At 48.9% G+C, this 24,925-nt stretch overlaps 6 protein-coding genes across 15 annotated transcripts; 3 read left to right on the top strand and 3 right to left on the bottom strand.

Annotated features, from left to right (window-relative positions):
- Positions 1–510: 510 nt before the first annotated feature.
- LOC1269607 (angiotensin-converting enzyme) lies at positions 511–3,634 on the bottom strand. The gene is made up of 4 exons (XM_308250.5): positions 3,259–3,634; positions 2,890–2,977; positions 2,621–2,803; positions 511–2,547 (listed from the first exon to the last, which is right to left on the bottom strand). The coding sequence occupies exons 1-4, from the start codon at positions 3,443–3,445 to the stop codon at positions 813–815; spliced, it is 2,193 nt and encodes a 730-aa protein (XP_308250.5). The 5' UTR covers positions 3,446–3,634; the 3' UTR covers positions 511–812.
- Positions 3,635–4,708: 1,074 nt separating this feature from the next.
- Positions 4,709–5,518, bottom strand: LOC3290402 (cytochrome c oxidase subunit 7C, mitochondrial). Of its 2 annotated transcripts, none has more exons than XM_001687827.2 (3): positions 5,408–5,518; positions 5,220–5,319; positions 4,709–4,992 (listed from the first exon to the last, which is right to left on the bottom strand). In XM_001687827.2, the coding sequence occupies exons 1-3, from the start codon at positions 5,509–5,511 to the stop codon at positions 4,876–4,878; spliced, it is 321 nt and encodes a 106-aa protein (XP_001687879.2). In that variant the 5' UTR covers positions 5,512–5,518; the 3' UTR covers positions 4,709–4,875. The 2 variants fall into 2 exon arrangements, with proteins under 2 accessions (XP_001687879.2, XP_001687878.1); XM_001687826.2 differs by having other exon boundaries at positions 5,378–5,489.
- Positions 5,519–5,764: 246 nt separating this feature from the next.
- Positions 5,765–14,628, top strand: LOC1269608 (dnaJ homolog subfamily C member 5 homolog). Of its 9 annotated transcripts, XR_009764985.1 has the most exons (8): positions 5,765–6,588; positions 7,864–8,002; positions 8,080–8,232; positions 8,316–8,447; positions 9,791–9,859; positions 11,298–11,499; positions 11,852–11,960; positions 12,728–14,628. XR_009764985.1 is itself a non-coding variant. In XM_061646085.1 (7 exons), the coding sequence occupies exons 1-7, from the start codon at positions 6,569–6,571 to the stop codon at positions 12,736–12,738; spliced, it is 726 nt and encodes a 241-aa protein (XP_061502069.1). In that variant the 5' UTR covers positions 5,766–6,568; the 3' UTR covers positions 12,739–14,628. The 9 variants fall into 9 exon arrangements, 7 of the variants coding, with proteins under 7 accessions (XP_061502069.1, XP_061502072.1, XP_061502066.1 ...); XM_061646085.1 differs by lacking the exon at positions 11,852–11,960 and having other exon boundaries at positions 5,766–6,588; XR_009764986.1 differs by lacking the exon at positions 9,791–9,859 and having other exon boundaries at positions 5,780–6,588.
- A 327-nt stretch (positions 14,629–14,955) lies between these two features.
- LOC1269609 (cytosolic non-specific dipeptidase) lies at positions 14,956–18,110 on the top strand. Its single transcript, XM_308252.5, has 4 exons — positions 14,956–15,312; positions 15,391–15,625; positions 16,694–17,812; positions 17,877–18,110. The coding sequence occupies exons 1-4, from the start codon at positions 15,269–15,271 to the stop codon at positions 17,931–17,933; spliced, it is 1,455 nt and encodes a 484-aa protein (XP_308252.5). The 5' UTR covers positions 14,956–15,268; the 3' UTR covers positions 17,934–18,110.
- LOC1269610 (OCIA domain-containing protein 1) lies at positions 18,093–19,397 on the bottom strand. The gene is made up of 4 exons (XM_308253.5): positions 19,208–19,397; positions 18,805–19,118; positions 18,561–18,730; positions 18,093–18,478 (listed from the first exon to the last, which is right to left on the bottom strand). Exons 1-4 carry the CDS (start codon positions 19,271–19,273, stop codon positions 18,213–18,215), a joined length of 816 nt encoding a protein of 271 aa, XP_308253.5. The 5' UTR covers positions 19,274–19,397; the 3' UTR covers positions 18,093–18,212.
- A 162-nt stretch (positions 19,398–19,559) lies between these two features.
- LOC4576217 (bromodomain-containing protein homolog) lies at positions 19,560–24,621 on the top strand. The gene is made up of 4 exons (XM_061646081.1): positions 19,560–22,315; positions 22,386–22,633; positions 22,702–23,130; positions 23,221–24,621. Exons 1-4 carry the CDS (start codon positions 19,949–19,951, stop codon positions 23,681–23,683), a joined length of 3,507 nt encoding a protein of 1,168 aa, XP_061502065.1. The 5' UTR covers positions 19,560–19,948; the 3' UTR covers positions 23,684–24,621.
- The last annotated feature ends 304 nt before the right edge of the window (positions 24,622–24,925 follow it).

Genomic DNA, 24,925 nt, shown 5'->3' with positions numbered 1-24,925 from the left:
AATATTGTACTGAAGGGCAAAAAATGCTGACCACTGCTCGAAGCAATAAGGAAGGAATACATTCGATAACGTTAAAAGAGTATAATTAAGAAAATTCCAGTAATGTAAAACATTTTGCGCCTATAGTTATGCTCCATTCTGCGCACAGTCAATCCTCAATCCAACTTCTCTCTCGCGCATTCCCTCGTGCTCCTTCTGTGTCTGCTCTGCGATAAGCTTTTACTGTTTCCACCTTTCACCGATTGATTGTTACTGCTTAGTTTGTAGACCACCGTTTAGCCGATGTTTATTAGTGTGTGCAAGCGACAAGACACTGTGTGTGTGTGGAAAACCACAGCACTAGAAATCTCCAAATTCGACGTTGTTGTTGAATTTGTTCCGCGCTACTGACGGGTCATTTAACCCCTCCTCGTTAAAACAGTTTAATTTTGCTAATTGCTGCAATACCAAAATGCCTGGAAGGAAATAAAGGAAATACAAGCGAATTTTACCATTAGCCCTTGGAAAAAGCCACAGCACAGCTGCTTGTAAGCGGGCGCGCACTCGCATCAATCACAGGAGCGTTTAGGAGAAAAGGTTTAAAAAATGAGATAAAACGAAACGTAATTGAACAACTATTTTGTTAACCAACTTAAAACAAGGTGTAAGCTACCTACTTATACGCACTCACGTACAAAACAGGGGAGGATTTAAACCAAAAGCGGCGGAAAAAGAACAAGAATAATAAATAACGGTTCCCATTTGTCAACCCAGTTCCAACCTGTGCGCGATATGATTTGCTGCGTGTTCGATTGTAGCTTTGTTGCCTTTGTTTAGTGTTCCCAGCCCACAGTGAGCCGATGGCGGGCGATGAATCGGTCCAAAAACTCGCTCAAAGGTTGATAGTACCGGAGCAAACTTTTGGCCGATATGTCCACCTCGCCGGTTAGCTTCTCCAGCACATCGGTCCAATGTACGGAGGACCCGAGGGCTAGCGCCTTCCGTAGCAGCTTGCCCGCTTTCTTCGAACCGTACAGGTCACAGCGGTGTAGTGGCATTGGAATTTCGTTAGCCGGATTAGTGACCGTGCCGAAGAGGGCACTCCGACAGAGTCCCTCATACAGCTGGTAGCTTAAAAAGCTGGCCAGAAAGTAGCGCACAAAGGGTGTATTGTCGGAGAGGTGGTAAACAGCGGCCGGATCGAACAGTGGCACCCGCGCAGCGACGGACGACGGTGGACGAATGCCTTGCTGTCGTTCGAGCAGAAACCAGAAGTAACTGTTCGCATCCTGGCCGTAGTCGACGCTGCCATCGAAAATGTCCCACCGGTACTGGTCCATCAGATACTCGAAGGGAATGGTTGGCAGTTTCCCCAGCGCCATGCGCAGCAGGAATGCATAGTCGAATGAGTTTAGCGTGGCATCTGCACCACCAAACGCCAGCTCCTTCTCCGGTGCCATGTGTTTGGAGTCGAGCAAACCGAGACGGACGAGATGTTGCGGCGTTATGGCCCCTAAGTAGATGGCATCACCGAGCGCTTCCTGAAAAGCGGCCGTCGTACCATCGCTGAAGATGGTCGGCTGTTTGGCCGCTTCCATGTAGTACACGATGTGGCCCATCTCGTGCACGGTGACGTAAAAGTCTTGCGCTGCTGCCTCCGATCGTGGACACACGATCATGCGGTAGTCGGACGCACCGTCGGCGTACATGTTGGCTGCCGTTCCGTGACACTTGCCACCATCGACACCCTTGCCGATGAGGCTGTGCTTCCAGAATTCGTCCGTCATGCGCGCTAGCCCGAGCGAGGCGTACAAATCTTCCGCCCGCCGTACAAGATCCATCGACGTCCAGTTCGCTTTGCCGAACGCTGCATCAAGATCGACCGGATGGGGGATAATGTCACGTCCGTACTGCGTCCAGCTGTGACTCCACATACCCCCGAGCAGATGGGCCGGAATGAGACCATCAGCATCGATGGAGGCCGCCTCGGCCGGATGCTTTTCACGCACAAAGTGACGTACGACGGCGTGTAGCTTCTCGTAGAATGGTTTCACCTCGTGCCAGAGACGATCGACCTGAAGCCGTAGCTCGGGAATCTCTAGCTCCTCGCGCCAACATTCCCCGACATCGCGATGGTTCGCACCGCGCATACACCCAGCATTCATGAGCTCGATCAACCGTCCGTACGGTTGTCGCATCGGAGGCCCCACAGCCATACGCCACGATTCCCAGGCCCATCGAAGCACAGTTTCGGCAGGAAGTCGACCCGAACACACACGATGCATTCCGTCTGATAGCATCAAACGCTCCAGATCGGGCTCACCGGAGAAGCATTCCAGTTGTTTGGGTAACTTCGTTGGCGCCATGGCGGAAATGAGTTCCTGCGACGACTCTGGAGCGACGAAGGATAGATCCAAATGTCCCACACTAAGACCCGGATATTGGACGAACGTATTGGCCCACAGAACGGTTGCAGAAGGTCTTCCACGTTGTCCACAGTTCGCTGGAATACACACTTCCGACTCGGTGTAGATGCGCTGAATGTACGAAAACAGCTGCGCCATTTCGCTGTAAAAGAGGAAATGTGGTCGAAAATGTGGTCGAAATGTGTACGGTCAGTCACGGCCCCATCCTTACGTACCTTAGCTCCTCGGGGGTATTGCGTGGTCCACGGCACAGCAAGTAGTAGGCGCGATCGTACGGCCATCCCTGCTGGCGGTAGAGGGCGCCCTCGTCGCACGCTTCCTGCAGCCAGGCGGACTTCCGCTGAGCTAATTGAACCAAGCTCTCGAGCGTGAACTCCACACGGGATTGATGCTGTGTGCTGCCGGTAAGAGGGAAAGCAATCCATCAGCTTGTGGTACCGAGTCGGAACTAGCGCTGCCATCCATCCAAGCATTACTACTGCACCTTAAATCCCATCCGTACTGGGCGGCCTCACGGTTGAGTGCGTGTAATTCCGCGTTCATGCGCTCAAACCACGCTTTCGCATCCGTTGCTTCAAAACACAGTGAGGGAGAGAGAAAGACACCAGGCGTCCCCATGTGGGTGGCCGTTAGGATTGAGGCAGAATAAAAACGGAAAGCACACATAATCCTGCAATTAATACACGGCCGTCACACGGAACACGAAATTCTCTCTCACACCCACCAACAGGGACAGAGGCGGTTAATTTCGGCCTTATCACAACCTGCACCCGTACAACCCGAAATGATGATTATATGGCCCATCGTAAAACTAGGCGGCACTAATTAAAACACCCTCCGTGTACCTACGTACCATTTTCCAGGCGTGACTGGGTGACAACGGATGGTAGAACGGTTAAAATCGGCAACAAGTACAGGACCACGTTTGAGGTGCACTTTTGTCCGTTGTTACGCGCCATCGCGATGCCAATGCCCCACCGACGCGCCGTGTACACGCGCCAAACATCGACTGAACCCGTGGCGCAACGAACGGTGAGCATTTATACCGTTTGCCGTCCTCGGGGCATACCAAACAGGCCGACCACCCACCGGTTGGCGCGAAGGCGACTCACTAAACGACGGACTGACTGCCAGTGGCCGCTCGTCCGTTGAGCGCTGTTGATTTCCCTAGAGCACAAGGATACTCGATTTGTGCGTTCATTCGTGCGAGTGTGTGTGTGTATGACCATCATCGTCCTAGCACACACAGCGTGCATCAAGGATCGTTTGCTGTTACTCACTCTCACCGTTTGTTGCCTTCCCCGACGCACGGTGAATGTTTTGCCGGGTTTGCCTTTTCACAGAACGTTTGACGACAGCAGAATTTGTTTGCAAAAATGTACCCTCCTTATCCTCCAATCGTGTTTCGCGTGGAAAGGGTCGGTTCTGCTGAAGCTGAAAATGGTAATAACCGCCGCGAGGCAGCTTACACGCTGTCTAATCCACTCCCGCCCAACGCGTGTGTGTGTCAATGTAGTGGAATGGCGTGGAAAATAAATAACCGCTACATGGAAGGTTTTCCTTTTTTGGGGGCCTGGAGCGCGAAAACAAACCGTTTTCGCTTAAACATAGTAGCTTTGGCCGGGGTTGGTGTCATGGGAATGGGGAAGAGGGTTTGGGATTGCATATTGTTGGGTGCATTGGAATTTGTGCTAACATAAAACTGACCTTTCTGATTTATAAAAATCCGCGCTTATCGATTTCCAATGCAGTTTTTCATTTTAAATGTGATATTCAAATAATAGTCAGTTTAGGTACTGTGGTCGAAATTTATACCTACATTTTTTCCTACTTCAACTAAGCTTCACAGCGTGCTAATCCAGCTTACTTGCAACTCCCCTTGACTACCACGCAGTAGTCCGTTTTCCTGGAAAATTCCCCTACAAGGGAAATTGCTACCCCGCCGAGTTCGATCAGGGTGAGGGTCACCACTAAGCACCCTTGTGACGATGGTTGGTTGTGGTGTCACCACCCCCGAAAAAGGTTGCCGACATTTGCACAACGATAAGCTAAAATGAAAACTGATGTAGCTCAATTTGTACGGATTTATCTTTGATTGATAATTTATTGGTTTCCCTCGCGTCGGCGCCGTCTCTTATGTCATCGAGTGGCCGCGCATTTCCATTCCCCCGGGCTACATTTGGCAGTATTTCCACGGCTTTGGTCGTCGTCATAGGGTTCGGAAACTACGTGGGAACAAAGTGATAAGTTCCAAACCAACCACATACACGCTCACAGACACACAGTACTACCGAACGCAGGAGTTTTGCGTAGCGCACCAGATTTGGATGATAATTTTATTGCGTTACTTCATCCTTTGCGGGGATAATATTAACATACACTCGGTTCAAGCACACTAACAGATGAAGCTGGGCCAGATTGTGCGGGCCCCATTCGCTTCCCAGGAGGGGCCAGGGGGAACGTTAGCTTCTTACTTCTTCAACAGCTGATGTCTGAGGATGAAGAAGGGAGCGCCCAGTCCGGAACCGAAGAACACGATGAACATCGCAGTCAGCTTGTACCGGTTGGTGAGGCTGAACGGCAGGTTCTGCGGGAGGGAGAATAGTGGAAAAAGGTGGTGGATAGCATCAGTAATGCGTACAACATGATTTACACCAGAAAACATGTTTGCACAATTGCTGGCTGTGCAAATTTTAGCCAAACATTCTCCATTATGTAATGTGCGCTGGTGTCAGAGGCACAAGGTGCTCCTCATTTTGCTGCTTCGTCGTAGCAGCCTCATGCGATGGGGAGGATGGTGAACGGGGTGCTTACCTCGCCAGGGATTCCACCGTGCGAATGGGAGTACCGGACCAGATTGGTCATTCCGGTGCGGGTAACGTTAGCGGCGCGGGCGAACATCTTGGCTGGATTTCTGTCGAAGGTAGTTTTCCAGTTAGCGAGTGCGTGAAAAGTGTGTTATTTTGCCGTACCAACACTTGGAGACGATTTTTCACGATTACCTGATCTGACAGCAGAAAGTGACAGTGTGATTTTGGCGGTTGTCAAATGGCCAGCTTCGATCGGTGCAGTGTACTGTGGGATTGCACGAGCAGCAATGGGTCATAATTTTTCAATAATTTATCTTTTATTGTAATTTGTCACCATCAGTGCGGGTGATGTAAAATACCAAAAAAATATTGATTTGGGGCTGTTAAAAGCGAAATAAAATGCTGTTCAGAAAGCAGCGAAATAAATGCTGTTCAGAAAGCAGCGAAAAACTTACTCCAATGCTTTGCGGCGTGTGTAAACCGTACAAACAACGCCGCTTCGGTACGGAACGCGCCCGTCATTTTGCGTTTATATTACCCACTGCAGTCCTGTCCGGCCGTTTACCGTATACCATTCTGCAGAACTGTTGCTTGGAAAAGTGCCGTGAAATGGTACACCGGAGCAAGGGTCGAAAGAAAAACACGAACGAGGCGAGGCGACTCACATTCGGGGTTTGGCCTGCCGCGCAAGAGCTGCAAAATTTTAGTTAATTTTTCTCGTAGCAGCTCAAACCCGAGGTTGGAAGGGACGGAGGCGCACGATTTCGTTTGCAGCGAAATATCGAAAAGTTTTCCGCAAAGTACGCGGATCCGCGGGTGCGTGCGTGTGTCCCGTTTTAATCGTGTTGTAGCTTTGCTCTTCCATATTAGCCTGTGTACGTGAAGCTGTGTGTGCGTTCGTCAATTTTGCGGTGAAATCATACGCGCTCTGGTGGTGTAAAGTTGTTAATTGAAGGGAAACAAAACCGAGAACGGGCTCGGATTAAGCTACCCCCCAATCTTCCGCCCAGCCAGTGTGTGTGTGTGTGTTCGTGCCGTCGTCTGCCCGTAATCAATCAAGGGTCCATATTTTCCGGAGCCTCTCATATTACACCGACCACGCACCTTGCCCTTCCCTGTAGCCGGAGACAACACAGTGTGAAACGAAGTGAAAAGTTGGGGTGTGAGCAATTTTAAACCAAAGTCCAAGAAAGAGAACATTCCCATCGATAACGGGCTCTATACCCGCAAGTGGACCAGTGGAGCAGAAGTAAACCGGAAGGAAGACCGTAGCAGAAGAAGAAAAAAAAAACATCCCGGACGAGCACTTCCGACAGTTGTTTGCGCCAGGCCCTCAAAAGACACCTTATCACAATGGATAAAAGGAAACTATCGTAAGTGTCTTTCTTTCATTTCAGGCTGGTACATCTCCAACCCCCTGCTTCCGAAAACTGTTCGTCAATAGTACCGAAGCTCGAAGAAAAGGTGTCGTTTTTCAATTGATTTATCGCGCGAGCTCGCCAAAACGTGAAACACGGGCCACTTGCATTATTGTTTTATGGCGGAATCGGGGAGGGAGAGTCGTGTAGTAATGCTGCTGCTGCGTGAGTAATAATAATGTTCCACCTTTCCGCCTTCCATCCAACGCTATCAGACGGGCGGAAACGGAGTTGGGGGGGGGGGGGATTACAAAGGAAAAAACTCCCCGTCCGTACGTCCCCCAAGTGTTTCGTGGCGTGAAATTAAATACTGAGAAATATCGATTTTTCCCTCGCTCGAGTTCAGTGGGGCGCAGTGGGGCTGGTGCTGCTGCTGCTTTACCAGATGGAACGATGTTTCCAGTTTGTAATTGCAAAACCACTCGCCAAACATCCTGGGCGCTGGGGATGATTCGTCAAAGTGGTCCTCGGAACGCTGAAGAAGCGAGTGTATCGGAATGGGCCTACGAAAGAGGATGGCATGCTAAATCATATGTGCAGCATAATGAGCGAAAAACGCGATGCCTGCTTGGACGTTTCGTTCAAGGATATATGTGTACACACAAAGGAGCAAGGAGGAGAGAGTGCACGCATACATACAGGCGCGCGCGCCTGAGCCAAACGAAGCAGCTGCTGCTGCTGATGCTTGGGGCAGCAGACCTTTTGGCAGCCGTTATTACGATTGTTCTGCTATCCTTCTTTGCTATGCCCTCGACGTATGCCATTACTGTTTGCTCTCCTCTCGTCACCCAGGCACACAGGCGAAAGGAAGAGAGACATCAAGGGGACATTGATATCGTATCCTTTCGCTGTGAATGATTTGACTTTTCCGAATGTAAAGCGAAAGGGGTTGATTGATGAAAAATGTAAAGTATGATTAAATATTGAGTTGCTTGAATTGTTAAAGAAAACGCTCTCAGGAGTCATATGAAGTTGCATGTTGGATTACTTATACTTCCTCCATCTTCCAAGGGTGCCTAATCAGTTAACAATTGATAAGAAGAAATCGCTAAACTCACAGCGTGATGTAAACATTAAAATGTGGAACCCTTGGCTTGGAGCGTGACGCGGTATTAATCACGGGATCATCGTTGTAGAGAAGGAAAAAAAAAACACGAACGGCCGTCAACACAATCAATACTTCCCAAAATGAAACTGTACTAATGACCTGTGTTTTTTTAATGCTTGCAGTACATCCGGGGACACCCTCTACCAGACACTGGGCCTACAGAAGACGGCAACGGCGGACGAGATTAAGAAGACGTACCGAAAACTGGCCCTCAAGTATCACCCGGACAAGAACCCCAACAATCCCGATGCGGCAGATAAGGTTCACTTTCCGACAGGCGTTCCGAGCGTTGCGTCTCCTTTCTAACCCATTGCGTTGCATTTTTGGTTTGTTTTTAGTTCAAAGAAGTAAATCGTGCTCATTCCATTCTGAGTGATTTGACGAAGCGAAACATCTACGACAACTATGGTTCGCTCGGACTGTACATCGCGGAACAGTTTGGCGAAGAGAACGTCAACGCTTACTTTGTCGTCACGTCGCCCACGTGCAAGGTAGTATTCGCCCCACCGCGCCCCTTAGTACGAATTCGAATGTCATCAACTGTATTTTCCTCCCTAAAAAAACCCCATTACAGGCACTGTTTATGATTTGTGGTATCATCACCGGATGTTATTGTTGCTGCTGCTGTTGCTGCTGCTGTAACTTCTGCTTTGGCAAATACAAACCGGTACCGCCGGAGAATGCGGGAGACTATCATCATCTACACGTAAGTAAAGCTGGAACAGCGGGCACACCTCCATCAGCACCAGCATTGAAAGTTTGGCTCGAGCCTCCTCCGTAGAAGAGCTGGGGTTTTCCTAATGCTGAAAAACGCAGTCCTAATGCTGTGTTTACTACCACCACCTTCTGTGAATGCATCCCTTAGAAAGCAAATTCACTGCTCACTGCTTCTCTTGTGCGTGTGTTCGTGTGTGATAGAGCATTATTATCCTTAAAACTCTGCTAAAGGGGAGCTTTCTACCTTTCTCGGGGGTTCGCTATTAGAATGTAGGATGTGTTCCGCGTATGGTGTACAATTGTCCCACCAATAAGCTCATCGCGGAGCTTAGAAAACAAGGCCGATGAAGCCTTAAAACATTCATTCCGCGGCACGTAAAGAGCTGGAAAACAGTGTGTGTGTCTGTGTGAGAGAGAGTCGTGTGCCTTATCGTTTTATTGTTTAGGTAAACAAATGTTTGGGACATGTGATTGGATGTAATGTGCGCTGCTGTGTTGTACGCCTGTTCGCTAAGTCAAATTCTGAAAACAAATCATCTGGCTATAAATCTTTTTCGTTTTTTTGTTTAACACATCATCTTCACCAAAAATTCAAAATCATCACTTCGAAAAACCATTTTTTTGTTGTTTTGGTTAGCTAGATTTAGTTTGGCTTGTTTGTGTATTTGAGTTTTTGATATTGTTATTACGTATTGCACTGCACTCACTATCTCATTCTTTACGAGACATACTCATGTGGAGAAGACATTTCCGACGACCCAAAACGATATACCGGATGGAAAGCATATTTTTCTTTCGATTGTGCACACAGACCCCCCCCCCCCCGCGATTGTGCTGTGTGATGGAGTAACTATTTCTCGGAATATTACTTCAGTTTAATTCCCTTGCCACCGCCCCTCTGCGAGCGACACATTCCGGAAGGTTTGTGTTCGTGTTCGTGTTCGTGTGTGTGTGCGCCTCCTTAATGAGCATTATCCTTCACCGATTTATCCCACACGTCCAATCGATGGTCCAATTAACTCTACTACTACTACTGCTCTACTGTTCCATCAGATCGTGTGCCCACGTGCGCACTTTGTTATCATCGTCAGTCGATTGTGTGGCCTTCAGCAGGATCTGATTATTAGTACTGCTGCGTATCCTCCTCCGCGTTCTCGCCTTTTGTTACCAACAAAGGACAACCCTTTGGAGCCCTCTGTCAGGGACACACTCACACACACACACGCCCAAACACCACTCTCCACACCACCGCACCCGACGTTGCCGCATTCACACACTCTGTCTCTATCACCTGTTTTTTTTCTACATGTTTTTTTTTTCTACATTCATCAGAGAGATGGTGCCGCAAGTAGTAGCAACGCGCGGGAAGGAACGGCCGTCACAGAACAGCCAACGCGAAGAGTATGTATTCGGTTTATCGTTTGTACTTTTTTATGTAAACTCCATTTACTCTCTCCCTCATCCATCCTCCCTCATTCACATTTACTGCACGATTAAAGTTGTTCCCTTTTTTGGTTTTAACAGTTTTAACATTCGTTTCACTTTATTTAGTTTTTCTCTCCTTTTTTAACATTTACCTCTTCTCATCCCATTTTGACGTTGTAGTATTTGCTCATCCTTCATACATTCATTCAAACTTTCATTAATTTCGGTATCCGTTTAACCTGCATCATTACGCCCACCATTTACTTACCTTTTGATTTTCTCTCTCTCTTTTTCTTTTCCTTCCCTGATTTAGTTGGAAACAATTTCGTAGAAATATGTATTTATTTTCAATTGAGGCATGGGAAATTTGTACGGAACCGAGAGGAAAAGGGGGGCGTCCTATAACAATAGTAGAACGATTGTGTGTGTTGGAGATGGAAAAGGATAGCATTTTTTATTGTGAACAAAAGCAGCATAGTTGTTTGTATTTGCATAACGGGAAGAATTAATCGGAATGAATGTGTTGTTGTGGCTTGTCCAAAAAGGCATGGTTGTGCGTATTTTACCATCATATAGAAGATAGAATTCGACCAGAAGACAGACCGCTCACGGTCGGTTCAGTTCTGCACCTAGTTAGACATCCTGCGTTAAACAATAAATGAAAGTGAACTTATTTTTGAATTGGTCCGAATCATTGTACGATGTGTATTGGTTGGAATGTTTGGAGCATGGAAACAGCAGCAGTCATCCCATCAGTGGAGTGGAGTGTTCAGTCTTTCCCCCCGTATGTCTCTTTGGTCTGTATTTAGCATCAGTAGATATGTATGTAGCGCTAGTTTGTGCTCCGCTTTGGAGTATGTCCTTTCTAGAATGTTCCACACCCATCCACTAATATCGACATCTGGTTCGTGGTTTAACAACACTGTACGACGGTTGGAATGTGCGTATTAACAGGGGTTGTGGGGGGAGGGTGTAGTGTTAGAGTATTGTAAGTTTGTCCCGAAAAAACAATCTTCGCTGGGTCTCTTGGAGATGGTGCAATTGAATGCAAGATATCTAAGTTAAGTAGAGTGTTTTTGGGCGATGGTTTTGTGCATAGATGTGTGCGTGTATGTGTGGCTTACTGTAGGATCGAAGCGTGTCCCTAACAAACGCAAACGAAAACGCACTTATTAACTAAAAACACTACGGGTTTACAGCTACAGCTTGCGGTAACGTTGGTGAATTAGGTTGTAGTAGTTGGCGAAGGGCACATGGGGCACTCCCCTCCACCTGCGCATAGCTAATTTGCTTTGTACGTGCTGCGTGTGCTACACTACCAAATGCTTTATAGTTTTAAAGGGAAAACAACTGAAAAACGCGGTCGACTATTGCGTTACTAACTGCGATTTGACTGATTCGTGTTTCTTTGTAGGAGGATTTGCAAGATCTGGACGATAATGGAGGAGGCAGTGGTGGCCCGGTGACGTCACAGCCACAGGCGGGACAGGCACAGGGAGCTGGTATGCCCGTGTACGCCATGCCACCGCCGTCGTCCAATCCGACGAATCCGTTCACTGGCGCCGCCACCGAGAGCACGGGGCTGAACACGGGCAATCAACCGATCTACACGCCAGGTAAGCAAAAAGGGACGCTTCCGCTCCGCACTATATATGGCCCCCCAACGATCCAATGCACCGAAATCATCCCACAAACACATACTAATTGAACCATACACGCGTTACAACGCCTCGCCTCGCATTTGATGGATGTTGGTGTCTATTAGTGTGCTTGTATATTGTTATTAAATACCGCTCATCATCTCATTACGCCTGTTGTTGCTGTGTCTTGTGTGAAAAAGGGGGGGAGGGTCAGTGAGAAGAAGAACATGAAATATGTGTGCTGTGTGCTGTACAGTTGTTCAATATTAATGCCTATCTATTTGTCTTATTTCCTTCACATTCCATGCTGTTCATGATCGGGAACTAGGCCACTAAAATGCATCTCGATTTGGAATTCGATAACCAGCTTCTGCTATTACAAAAACGTTACATACAAAAAAGCAAAACAAAAACAAACAAAAAACAATAAGAATATGGTAAACCGATCATCTTTTTTCCTCTACGTAGTTTTGGCACTGTGTTGCGTAGGTATTAGGCCATAGCGTGTTGTAATGCATGTGCATGTATGTGATCCTCTCATTATCCTCTTTGTTTGTTTGTGTTGCAAAGCATCTTGGTGCATACATCGCCAAAATTGTCACAATAATTTGTTTTGTGCTTGGATATGATTAAGTCATACAAATACTATGCACGAACCGATCATATAAACTATGTGTTTTAGGCTTATGAAGCACGTTGCATTACTTTTCATTTCATGTTTCGTTTTACTCCAAACTAAGGACTTTTCTTTTGTTCTGTTATATTTATTTCTGCCCAGGAGATTTGCTCCAATTTTGAAGTTGTCCCAGTATCCCAGTTTAGTTCAAATCACCTGCGCAAACATCAACAACGCACCAAGTGCAACGGCTACAATTCTTCCACATTGATGTTGCCTTTGTTTTTGTTTGTGTTGTTGCCGTATCTTTAGCTTTGAAGAAACTGTAGAAAACGTTCCATTCTACTGGGATGGAAAAATAAAGCGAAAAATCCGATCCGATTACCCTTTTCGTGGTGATGTAAGTAGATGTAATGAATAGCTAGAATTTGCAGCGCCTTTTATGCATGTGAGTGTGTGTGTGTGCGTAAGATCGAACTCCTTCGAATATAGTGTTTGTTTAGTAGTGTTTATTTGTATTGTTTGTAACTAAAACCATCCTGCCGTCGTCTACCAATGTAATAATGCTCCGTTGTTACCCATTTTTAGGTATGAAGTGAGCGTATTAATCGTCGCCATCAATAACACGATACGGTTCGAAGGGAGGGAACCCGGTTACATGGACGCAAGGGATAAGGGCGCGATAAGGCACAAGTTGAGTCATGCCCAGCGGCGCCGCGCCCCTCCATTTATCCCGCATCCCTCTTATTTGTGCAGCGAATAGCACCCGAACCCGAAATCAAACACTCCCTATAACAATATGCTGTCACAATAATAAGCAACTGTATTAATAATCGTCGCTAGAACCAGGACCGCGAGCATCTCCTCCCTGCCTGCCTGCAAACAAAACACGGTGGTTGGTGGAAGGCACCCGTACATACGCAAAGGGCAGCAGAGGAGCGAAGAAACAAAAGTATCTTTTTAGGGTATATTTATACGTTTAAGTAATGGCAAATAACAACAGTTAGTAGAAGCCCCCTTTTCTGTGTGCATATATGTATGTGTGCGTGTGTGTACGTGTATTTATCCTAGTGAGGCTACTTCCCACTGGATGCCTCAGAGAAAAAGGAGACAAGAGAGTGGCGCAAAAGCAGCAGTAGAAGAGGAAGAACAAAATCAAAACAATTTAAGAAGCTAACAATAATACTTTTATCTTGCTGTGTGTTGCCGCTAGTATCCGTATGCTCTACATACTACTAAATCCCATCCATTTCGGTAACACGCGCTCAAGTCGTCAAACAGGCAAAAACGGAGATGCTGAAACATAACAGTCACACACACACACACACACACTAACAGAGAGCCACAATCACACACAGCATTAACGTTATCGCAACTCATTTGGAAGACTCCATAAATTAGCGACTGTATTTTCTGGTTCAAAACGGCGATTTCGATTATTCGCGATAACATATTAAAATTGAACGATTTAGTGGTGTGTAGATATATATACATGTATGTATGCGCCAGCTATACCATTTAGAGCTGATCTTATGGGAACGTGTTTCCTCCTCATTTATTAAGTGTTACTAATTCGATTTTTGCAAATACTACTTCAATTTCGAGTGTGAAACCCGTTATGCATATTACGATACTAAGAAAAACGGAGCAGAACGTGCACACACACACACAGGGGGACGGTGCACCACGCGGAGACAGTGACGGAACAGTTCATTATTATAATCCGGTGTCACATCCCGTAGGACTGGAGCTTTCAGACGGACAAAAACTCCTTAAAAGTGTAGCAATTAATTGCGCAAGTTATGTTGCGTGAGTGTGTGTATTTAAGGGTACAACGTGCATGCCCTCCTCTCCTGCATATGCCACACCACTGTGCAGATAGTTATTGTACTGTACGAGCGACCGTAGGACGAGATGATGTATGATGATGATGAAGACAAAGAGTAGAAGATGCAAAAGAATATATCTATATACATACAAAATTCATAAATCTTATATATCCATTTATCCCCCAAAATTCCAAAGCATTTGAAGCACACACACACACACACGAACCTTTAATTAGAGGAGACGTTGTTAGAGAACGGTTAAAATGTTGCTGAGTGTGTACGGTAAGGAGTTGTAGGGCATGTGAAAAGGAACGAGTATCAAGAGAACAAGTATAGGAGCGTTGGGATGTGGAAGAAGAAAGTACTGGAAGCAGCGATTGCTCGAATAAGACGCGGAATAATCTAACAACAACAACTCACAACGACAACACGAACGCTCTGGACGCGGGACACAGGACACGTGCACGTTAATTACGACAATTGCAGCAAAACATTATATATTGTAAAATATATTGAACGGTGGTGCGGACGGGAGAGAATGCCGTTCGAAGCGAATGGGAAATGACAACACTACAATAACCGTTACGGAAGCAAAAACAAAATAAACTAAAACCTGAACGACGAAACATTCATTGCCACGTTATGCAAAATCCACAATAACAGAGAAAGAGTGTGTGTGTCTGTTTGTGCACCAAGTGCGCCGCTTTGTGTTTTTACAGTCCGAAATTATTCATCGTTTTTGGCACAGCCTACTTGTTACCACAGGAGAAGGACAATGTCCGTTTATCAAACTGCAAACAGTGTTAAATTTACAACGGTCTTCAAACGGAGATGAACGCCCCACGACAGAGAGGAGAATGGCGCGAGAAGTGCATTCATCAGAGTACAGGTTAGTGATTATCTTAAATACATACATCTCTCTGTTGGAGAATACATTTAAAGCTGAAGCAAAATCCCCTCCGATTAAACTTCATTCATCCGTAGCGATAGCACTATTTGAAGAGCTGGGGCGAGCCACCAGCGATACCTTAAGTACTGGAGCTTGCGCATGTAAACGGATGCCGGAATCGTCATCTGTTGGTGTGCGATATCAGGACGGACAAGGGCAGAAGGGCCACGAAGCAGGGAGAGAGAGAGGGAGAGATTGCACTTTCTTTCAACGAACGATCGCAGCTCGCGTAGTTCGGGTTCCGAGCGCCAGAAAAGGTTTGACCGTTGGGCTGCTAGGTTGGCTCCAGTGTCCAATCGTGTGATCTTCAATTGCGAGTGTGTGTGCCTCTTCGTCTCTGCCTCAATCAATATGTCCAAAGCAGATCTTCCCGCTGTGCTGACCAAGCTGTTCAGGTAAGTTCATCCAGTAGTGCTTCTGTTGTTGCAATTCATCATTGCCCCATTGTCGCCTTGTTTTTTCTTTCTTTCCAGCCACATCGATGCCAACAAGAGCAAGTACATCGATGCGCTGAGGGAAGCGGTGGCGATAAAGTCGGTGTCCGCCTGGCCCGAATCTCGCCCGGAAATCTTCCGCATGGTGGAGTGGGTCGCGGAGCGGCTGCGGAAGCTCGGCGCAACGGTGGAGCTGGCCGACGTCGGCAAACAGAAGCTGTCCGATGGCCGTGAACTCGATCTACCGAAGGTCATCCTCGGCGTGCTGGGAACGGTAAGTGTGCCATGATGTGCGTGTGTGTCTGTGTGTGCTCAATGCGGCCTAAGATCGCCATTTCTCTGACAGATGTGCAAAACGCATTAAAAGTCAATGAACTCTCTTGTGTCTGGTGTGCATTGTGGTGCAAGACTCTGTTTGAGACTTTGTTTAGGCTGTGTGTGCCCCCCAACGAGCCAAAGAAGCTTGCTCCATTGATGCGGCGAATGGGAGAAGGCTCGGCACGTATGTTTACTATAAACTGCACCTGACCTTTAGCACAGAAGTGCAACGTAACGGGTGGGTGCTGCGTGTGTGAGTGTGTATGACGCACCCTATCTATATTGCCCCCTTTTTTACTACGCCTAGCAAATGCAACGATTGCAATTTGCAATACGTAGGGTAACGCCGCGAAAGGGAAGAAAGGGAAGCGTTGCTATATTTTGCTATGCGTCAGCATCAAACCGTGCTTTATTGCAAACGACGAGCAGTTTATGGGTGTTAACATGCATGCCATACACACACACGCGCCGCCGAGTGTCGCGTTTCAATGGGAATCACTCTTGGCTGGAAGTGAGCTGTGCTTCATTGATAAGACATTCCGAGACATCACACACCGCGCGAGTTGTGGAAGGGGTGTAGGAATGGGGTTGACCAGGGGGAAAGACTCATTATCATCAAGTGGGGTTTTGGGGTTTTGTGTTGCGATAAACTAACCAAAATGTAGTCAAAAATAGCGGTTAACGACAGGGGGAAGCACATAAGAGAGTCGTATCGAGCACCCAGGCCACTTCAGCTTCAGTGGAAGCGCCGAATGTTGTAACCAAAACAACTACAACACAGCAACCAATTTGTTGCATTGTTCGCTTACGAACTAAGTAGGCAATAAATGGACTCCCCGTGGACAGTTGATTGATTCTTTCAATGTACGTTTCCAACGCAACGATTATCTCTGAGCAATTGGACTGAAGTATCCTATAGAAAATCGTATCTTATCAGCATACTCCACCTCTTTTAAGACTTACCGTAATCGAATGATCGATGATGATTTACACCTCGCATGTGTTCGATCGTTCGCTTTTCCAGGACCCGGCGAAGAAGACCGTATGCCTGTACGGACATCTCGATGTGCAGCCCGCTATTCTGGAGGATGGGTGGGCAACGGAACCGTTCGTGCTGACGGAGAAGGACGGCAAACTGTTCGGACGTGGGTCCAGCGACGACAAGGGACCGGTGCTGGGATGGCTACACGCAATCGAGGGCTTCCAGGCGATCGGGGAACCGCTGCCGGTGAACCTTAAGTTCGTGTTCGAGGGCATGGAAGAGTCCGGCAGCGAAGGGCTCGATGATCTGCTGTACGCTCGCCAGAAGGATTTCCTCTCCGACGTGGACTACGTGTGCATTTCCGACAACTACTGGCTCGGCACGGACAAGCCGTGCATTACGTACGGGCTACGTGGCATTTGCTACTTCGAAGTCGAGGTCAGCTGCGCACACAAGGATCTTCACAGCGGCGTGTTCGGCGGGACCGTGTACGAAGCGATGAACGATCTGGTGTACCTGCTCGGCACGCTCGCCGACAGCGAGGGCCGCATTCTGATCCCGAAGATCTACCAGGAGGTGGCCCCGCTGCTGCCGAACGAGCAGGCCATCTACGATGCGATCCACTTCGACGTGGGCAGCTACCGGGCCGAGCTCGGGGCGCGCAAGCTGATGCACAAGGAGGACAAAACGAAGATCCTGATGCACCGGTGGCGTCAGCCCAGCCTGTCCATCCACGGTGTTGAGGGTGCATTTTACGAACCGGGACAGAAGACGGTCATTCCGAAGAAGGTGATTGGCAAGTTTTCGATCCGCATTGTGCCAAATCAAACGCCCGAGCTGACGGAACGGTACGTGAGCGAGTATCTGACGGCCAAGTGGGCTGAGCGTGGCTCACCGAACCAGTTCGCGGTGCGTATGGCGCACGGGGGCAAACCGTGGACGGAGGATCCGAACCATCCCCACTACCAGGCGGCCCGTACCGCTACCAAGCACGTGTACAACGTCGATCCGGATATGACGCGCGAGGGCGGTTCGATCCCGGTCACGCTAACGCTCCAGCAGACGACCGGCAAGAATGTGCTGCTGCTTCCGATGGGTGCCTCGGACGATGGAGCACATTCGCAGAACGAGAAGATCGATGTCCGCAACTACATCGAAGGGGTAAGTGTTTGAAAGGATTGGATTTAGGGTGGAAATGTTCTTACGCTTTATTTTTTACATTTAGACCAAACTACTCGGTGCATACTTGTACGAGGTATCCCTCATCGGAGGAAACAAATGAGGCGGATCAATGCGAATCAGTCTGATTAACGAGAGAGAATAATACATCACCTTACTAAGACCCATCACTCCCTGCTGCTTCGCGGCAATGAAATGTTACTTCCAATCTAATACCAGTCCGCGAGAGCTTATGGAAGAAAGCAAATAAAATGTTCGGCACTTTGTTTTAGTTAACATACTTGTACGTGTATTTGTAATGTGTGTGTGTATTTAGGAAACTTTCTATCTGTACTAATTTAAGCATGAAAGAGTAATGAAAGGGACGCTTTGACGAGGGTGCCTACTGCGACCAAGCATCACCGTACTTGTTCTTCACCGACGGTGGGCCCGGCGGCAACGACGGCTGTTCCTCCGGTGTCATACTACCCCGGCGATCCATCGACTCGCGTCGAATCGGAGGACTGTCCTCGAGGACTGTCGCTGGCCGGTAAGGTTGCTGCTGTCGTTTCAGATACTCTTCCCGGTTCTGTCGCCGTAGTTCCTCGTAGCTTTTGGATGCCTTTGGAGCGAGTGGCAGCTGAAGATCTTCCTCAAAGTTGGTGGTAGCTGGAATAGAAAGGTAATTAACATTGTGTTAAGAAGTCGGTATTTAAATCTTTAACGAGCTGTTGGTTTTTCTTCTACTCACAGTCTACCGTTGGACGGCCACTATCATCCAGGCCCGAGTATTGTGGACCATCGTAGTACAGGTTCAACGAACCGTTGCTGAGGAATGATTCATCGGCATGCCGTTCACGTGCCGGTGTAGATTCAAACGGCGTCAGCATGCTCGATGCACCGAACCCCTGATCAGGAAGGCTGCAATGGGAGATTGATCGTCAGTCTGGTTGCAGTTTGCATGGTCATTTCGCGTACGCAATACCGAAACTTACAATTTGTCCGCCATTCCCGTGGTACCTTGACGACGTTGGCGCATCATGTCCGCCAACCGCGAGTTGGGCAGCTGCATAATCTTTTCGGCACATTTGCCCTGGTAGCTTATTTTCCCGATGAAGTACCCGAGCGTAACACCGACCAACACCTTCGGAGCGGGACCGAAACGAACGCTCGCCTTCAGGTATTTATTGTGCACCGCGTACCATGCGCCGAACCCCATAAGCGTTCCCAGTGGGAGCGATCGTTGGAAGAAGGATTCGCGGTTACATTCCCGCAGCACACGCAACTCTTCCTGGGAAAATTGGTAGTTCTAGAAGGGAAAACAAAGTTTCACAACATTGCACATTGCATCGAGCTCTGGGGAGGGGGTTTATCTTTTTTATGTAACATTTTGCTTACCAATGCATTTCGCTGCCCGTCATCCAGCTGCTGCTGCTGCTGCAATTGGTCGTTTCGTTGCATCATAAAATTAAGTACTTTTTACTGAAATCACGACAAAAAAGTGTGTTGTTATCGCGCAGAGAAAACGTAAATAAGCAATCGGAGCAAAACAGAGCCGGCACGGGAACAGCTGACATTGACAGTTGACAATTGGATATCGTGTCGAAGTTCCATGAAATATTTACATTAAGGAATTGTACTTTTATGATATCAATTAATGATTGGATACAAACCATCCAATAAAAAAAAAACATCATTTAAACCACCAATACTGTACAAAAAGTGGTCAGTACACTCAAAACAAGAATTTTAGTTTCGATTTGAAACGGTTAAATTAAACACGAACCGGTTGGCTTTTGACAACGAACCGGTTCAATCTTGACAGCTTGACAGGCGCTGTCAACTCGGGAATTGCTGTAAACAAAAAGAAAGGCGCTTCAACAGCACGAACAGAAGCCAAGAAGAAAGGGAACGAAAGGGAAAGCTCGCCGTGACGAAAAGGCCTGGTTACGTCGAAAAAACGCATTAAAATTCCACTTTCAAAATAGGTGAACAAACGACCGTCCTCTTTGAAAGGGTGGCAACACAGCAACGCACCAACCAACAGGTGTGAAACCCCTGCCAGCAGCAGTGCATCACTGGTAGCAGCAGCAGCAGCATCATCAACAGCAACAACAACGACCCTCATCGACGACGACCATGGGGATCGACTTCGAGGTGAACGATTACATCAAAACGCTCAAGAAGGACGGTGGCCCCTTCAAATGTCCCATGTGCGACAAGACGTACAAATCGGTGATCGGGCTGCAGTACCACCTGAACAACTATGACCACGACAACCCGTCCCCGGCCGTGCCTGCCTCGGTGTCGACCCCGATCAAGCAGAAGGGTCGCAAGCTGAAGGTGGGCGTTACGCCCAAAAACCAAATCGCCTGCAGTCCACCGAAGGAAGGCATTACGTATCTGGAGAGTGAACACTTGGTGCGGCTCGACTGCAATGGCAAGACGGTGAAGATCCCGGTGCTGGACGCACTGCCCGTGATGTCGCTCGAGGAGTACGAGAGCAAGTGCAAGACGGTGTCCGACTTTGAAGCGTTTGCCGTGGCACCACCGGAAGAGCCGGAGGTGCAGTTGCCGGAGGGCAAGTTCAAGGAAATCGAAGACTACACAATCTGTGATGCCCCCGCCCGGCCGAACGCGTACATCCGCTTCATTGAGAAGTCGAGTGAAGAGCTGGACGGCGAGGTAGAGTACGACGTGGACGAGGAGGACACGACCTGGCTCAGTATTATCAATGAACGGCGTGCGGCACAGAACGTTGGCCCAGTGTCGGTGGATTCGCTCGAGCTGCTGATGGATCGGTTGGAGAAGGAGTCCTTCTTCCAGGCGGCGGCTAACGGCCAGAACGGCGCCGTCGTGGACGATGATGCCGTGTGCTGCATCTGCATGGACGGGGAGTGCCAAAACACGAACGTGATTCTGTTCTGCGATATGTGTAACTTGGCCGTGCATCAGGATTGCTACGGTGTGCCATACATCCCGGAGGGCCAGTGGCTCTGCCGTCGGTGTTTGCAGAGTCCGAGCCGTCCGGTGGATTGTGTGCTGTGCCCGAACACTGGCGGTGCCTTCAAGCAGACCGACCACAACCAGTGGGCCCACGTAGTGTGTGCGCTGTGGATACCGGAGGTTCGATTCGCCAATACCGTGTTCCTGGAACCGATCGATTCGATTGAAACCATCCCGGCGGCCCGGTGGCGCTTGACTTGCTACATCTGCAAGCAGAAAGGCATCGGCGCGTGCATTCAGTGCAACAAAACATATTGCTATGCCGCGTTCCACGTGACCTGCGCGCAGCAGGCGGGATTGTGCATGCGCATGGATACGGTGAAGGGCACGGACAGCAACCCGGTTGTGGTGCAGAAAACGGCCTACTGCGATGCGCACACCCCACTGAACGCGCTGCAGACGACACCGGGCAACTCGCCCGACGGTGGACCGCCGACGGATGCGCGAGAGGTAACGCGCGAGAAGATGAAAAAGGCACGCAAGCTGCTGGCGCTGAAGCGTACCAGTGCGCCGGTGATCCTGATCCCTACCATCCCGCAGAACCGCATCGAGGAGATATCGTCGCTGGTAAACATTCCGAAAAAGCAGCAATTCATTCAACGCCTCATCGCGTACTGGACGTTGAAGCGACAGTACCGGAATGGAGTGCCGCTGCTGCGTCGGCTACAGTCGCAGGGCCAAGCGCAGGGAACGGGCATGCCCGGGTGTCGCGATCGTACCGACGGTTCACCGGACGCGCAGGAACTCTATCAGCAGCTCAAGTACTGGCAGTGCCTTCGGCAGGATCTGGAGCGATCCCGTCTACTCTGCGAGCTGGTGCGCAAGCGGGAAAAGATTAAGCTCATTCTGATCAAAACGACCGAGCAGCTCGTGATGGCACAGCTCAACCCGATCGAGAGCGTTCTGCATCGAATCTTGGACCAGCTGGAGGTGAAGGACGATAAGGAAATCTTCCGCGAACCGGTCGACACGGAGGAGGTGCCCGATTACACCGACATCGTGAAGCACCCGATGGATCTGGGCACGATGCGCCAGAAGCTTAAGCGGGGTGCGTACATCCGCATCGAAGATCTGGAGCAAGACTTCCAGCTGATGATCCGCAACTGTTTGGCGTACAACAACAAGGACACGATGTTTTATCGCGCCGGTGTGCGGATGCGCGATGCCGGTGCAATTGTGTTCCGCACGGTGCGCAAGGAGCTGGAACGGTCGGGCCAGTTTCAGGAGCCAGCGCCCGTTGAACCGATCGCTTCCAGCGCGCTGTCCGGTAGAGCGATCGGTAGCTCCAGCGAGGACAACATTGCGATGGACATTGAGAATGAGCTGACCAAGATTACGGGCCAGTCGGCGAACGCGGAGCACATCGGCAAGCTGCAGACGCTGCTGAGCAAAGCGAACGGAATCCGGCATGCGTTGACGCGCTCCAAACGCATCAAGCAGATACGCAACGAGATTGCGCGAGTAAAGCGAGCGATTAGCAAAGATCCGGAACGTGGTTTGGTAAGTAATGCGGTGCGGTTGGTGCGGAAATATGAAAGGATTATTGATAGCATTTTCTACCTTTCCTTAGCTAAACGATCGTCGAATATCGTCGGATCTGGTGGGAGCAAGCTCCTCCTCGCTTGGTGGAACAGCTTCATCTTCGTTTTCGCCGAAAAAGTTGTCCCACTCCATGCACGCAGAACCCACCTCAAGCGGGCTAGGTGGTCTCGCCGGGAGCAGTCTTGCACTGGCACAGAAACATCACCAAATCACGCCGGAAGCGAGTCCACTGAAGGTGCTCCAGAACAGCCCATCACCGTCGGGTGTTAATCGAAGGTAAGTGTTGCATTCGATAAGGTTTGGTTTCTTTCGCATATTAACACATTCTCCCCGCTCCACTCCAGAACGGCTGTACTGTTCACACGCAAAGCACAAGCGGCCTTGAAGAAACCGGAAGCGTCTTTGAAGCAGGAAGGAGCAAGCGTCGGAGCGTCCGGTGGCACTGGGGGGGCTGGTGGACCGAGTGGCTCTACGGTAACACCAATGACAACGACGGAACTGCTCCAGAAGACGGCCAAGAAGATTAACCGTGGCAAGCGGATCGGCAAAAGCGGGAAAGGCATTGAGTCGTTCCTGGAGGCAACATCCGCTTCGGCGCTGGACGGGAAACCGATCGAGCGGAAATCGCTGGAAGCCATCCCGGACAGTTTCCGGGTGTACCGTGGGCAGCAGGATCGTGAAATTAGTGACTCGGAGAGTAATCTCAGCCTTACGGGTAGTACCTGCAGCAGCTGCAGCGGATTTAGTGGCAGCGGAACGGAATCTGAGTTTGGGTAGGAGGAAGAAGGACATCAGCCTGCGGCGAAGGGTTTGAACGATGGCCATTAATTTCGTTTGTTTGCTTTCTTATGGTCTCGCTTTAGCTCCAGCAATGACGATTCGTACTGTGACTCGGAAATGTCCACCAACAGCGAACCGGAGGTGGAATCGTTCCCGGAAAAGCCCGCCCTAGAACCGCTCAAGCTGGTGTGGGCCAAGTGCCGGGGCTATCCGTGGTATCCGGCCCTCATTATTGACCCGAACATTCCGAAAGGGTTCGTGCACAACGGCGTCCCACTGCCGGCCCCGCCGGCCGATGTGTTGGCCCTGCGCAGCAACTACGACGAGCCCGTGTTTCTGGTGCTGTTCTTCGATGTGAAGCGTACATGGCAGTGGTTGCCGGTCGGCAAGCTGGAACTGCTCGGTGTGGATAAGGAGCTGGACCAGAGCAAGCTGATCGAGTCGCGGAAACCGACCGAACGGAAGGCGGTCAACAAGGCGTACCAGGAGGCACTGCACTACCACAGCCAGGTGTCGAGTGCGGATGGGCCGGCCGGGAAATTATGATGCTATGGGAGTGTGGGGCCGGGAGCAGGAGGATTCGTTATATCTAAAGGGGAGCAACCGGAGGAGGATGGCGAAGAGGAGGAGGAAGAAGAGGAAGGGGAGGAGGATGAGGGGGAGGAGCAGGAAGACGAAGCAGAGGGAGAGGAAGACGAGGGAGATGAGGATTCGTGTTAGATCTGTCGTTTTTTTGTGTGTGCAAAGGATGGGGAATGTCCTTTGCGGTTTTATTTTTTAACATGTGCGAATGATTGTCGTTTTCTATTATGTGTCCATGTTACTGCATATTTGTGTGTGTGCGTGTTTGTGTTAGCAATAGAAGTGTTTAAAGGAAGTAAGAAGGGGAAGAGAAGAAGGATGGAAGCTGCTCTGCTACATCCGCGAGATTTGAATGTTAGTTGAAGTTCGTTTTATTGGGTTTGACGTTTTTATTCCGTATTTTAACCGTCGCGCGGCGAGCGAGTAGTGAGGATGATGTTAGGAATGTAAGTGTTGGTTGCGAGTTCATTTGTTTAGCGCATAATGAAGGGAAGATAGAATGGGTAGGCGATCGCAGAGCATCGAACAAGAGATCATTTTGTTAACGTCGATGTCGATGTCCTGACATATTTGAGCGTGTGTTTTTTTAATTATTCATTGTAAGGCAGAAGAAGAGGCAACATGCGTCTGTGTGTGATTGTAAGGACAAAAATGCACACCATTCATAAGGCTATCTATATCTATTTATATTGGAATAGAGGTACCGATACCGTTTTTTTTTGCCGAGACTAGATCCTTGCGAGTAGCATCTTGCTATAGAAAAAACAAACCACATACACATCTTATCACACACATTATGTTCATCGTTTCGTTCATCGCGTTGAAAACTATCATACAGGTGGTGTTGTACATATGTGAAGGATCTGGTTGAATAAATAGTATTACTTCTCACACAAACAAAACTTTGGCTGTGTGTTAATTTGCTCTGATCGACCAATCGAAACATCGGCACGATCGAAGCAACCGCAGACAGACCAGAAGAGCCTGCAACGACATTTGACCTCTCGTTTTCACACCTGCCCAAAAGGGGCTTGCTGTGATTGCAGGCGTCAGTGTGTCATTCAGTCGCTTCGTTCGGTCGTGTGCGGTCGTTTGTGTCGTACCTTCTGGTGTCGCGCCGCGGTGTCGCGAAATTAATGTGTGGTTCAGTGATAAAATGATTGTGAATCACTAATTTAAGAGTTTATAAAGCATTAGTTAGTGTTT

Source organism: Anopheles gambiae, chromosome 2 (genome assembly GCF_943734735.2).
Source record: "Anopheles gambiae chromosome 2, idAnoGambNW_F1_1, whole genome shotgun sequence".
Lineage (NCBI taxonomy): Eukaryota > Metazoa > Arthropoda > Insecta > Diptera > Culicidae > Anopheles > Anopheles gambiae.
The sequence above is the reverse complement of the archived record's forward strand: the minus strand, read 5'-3'. Positions and strand labels throughout refer to the sequence as shown.

Excerpts from the sequence above, each read along its gene's own strand:
- LOC1269610 (XM_308253.5), bottom strand. The coding sequence starts at position 19,273 with ATGATGCAACGAAACGACCAATTGCAGCAGCAGCAGCAGCTGGATGAC. Across the intron at positions 18,731-18,804 it reads ACGGGAATGGCGGACAAATT|CCTTCCTGATCAGGGGTTCG; the intron begins GTAAGTTTCGGT and ends CTCCCATTGCAG. Across the intron at positions 18,479-18,560 it reads TGGCCGTCCAACGGTAGACT|CTACCACCAACTTTGAGGAA; the intron begins GTGAGTAGAAGA and ends TTTCTATTCCAG.
- LOC1269609 (XM_308252.5), top strand. The coding sequence starts at position 15,269 with ATGTCCAAAGCAGATCTTCCCGCTGTGCTGACCAAGCTGTTCAG. Across the intron at positions 15,626-16,693 it reads TCCTCGGCGTGCTGGGAACG|GACCCGGCGAAGAAGACCGT; the intron begins GTAAGTGTGCCA and ends TCGCTTTTCCAG. Across the intron at positions 17,813-17,876 it reads TCCGCAACTACATCGAAGGG|ACCAAACTACTCGGTGCATA; the intron begins GTAAGTGTTTGA and ends TTTTACATTTAG.
- LOC1269608 (XM_061646082.1), top strand. The coding sequence starts at position 6,569 with ATGGATAAAAGGAAACTATC. Across the intron at positions 6,589-7,863 it reads ATGGATAAAAGGAAACTATC|TACATCCGGGGACACCCTCT; the intron begins GTAAGTGTCTTT and ends TAATGCTTGCAG. Across the intron at positions 8,448-9,790 it reads GAGACTATCATCATCTACAC|AGAGATGGTGCCGCAAGTAG; the intron begins GTAAGTAAAGCT and ends TACATTCATCAG.
- LOC3290402 (XM_001687827.2), bottom strand. The coding sequence starts at position 5,511 with ATGACCCATTGCTGCTCGTGCAATCCCACAGTACACTGCACCGATCGA. Across the intron at positions 5,320-5,407 it reads ACTTTCTGCTGTCAGATCAG|AAATCCAGCCAAGATGTTCG; the intron begins GTAATCGTGAAA and ends TACCTTCGACAG. Across the intron at positions 4,993-5,219 it reads ACGGTGGAATCCCTGGCGAG|AACCTGCCGTTCAGCCTCAC; the intron begins GTAAGCACCCCG and ends TCCCTCCCGCAG.
- LOC1269607 (XM_308250.5), bottom strand. The coding sequence starts at position 3,445 with ATGCTCACCGTTCGTTGCGCCACGGGTTCAGTCGATGTTTGGCGCGTG. Across the intron at positions 2,978-3,258 it reads CCAGTCACGCCTGGAAAATG|CAACGGATGCGAAAGCGTGG; the intron begins GTACGTAGGTAC and ends TGTGTTTTGAAG. Across the intron at positions 2,548-2,620 it reads AATACCCCCGAGGAGCTAAG|CGAAATGGCGCAGCTGTTTT; the intron begins GTACGTAAGGAT and ends CCTCTTTTACAG.
- LOC4576217 (XM_061646081.1), top strand. The coding sequence starts at position 19,949 with ATGGGGATCGACTTCGAGGTGAACGATTACATCAAAACGCTCAAGAAG. Across the intron at positions 22,316-22,385 it reads AAGATCCGGAACGTGGTTTG|CTAAACGATCGTCGAATATC; the intron begins GTAAGTAATGCG and ends ACCTTTCCTTAG. Across the intron at positions 23,131-23,220 it reads GGAACGGAATCTGAGTTTGG|CTCCAGCAATGACGATTCGT; the intron begins GTAGGAGGAAGA and ends GTCTCGCTTTAG.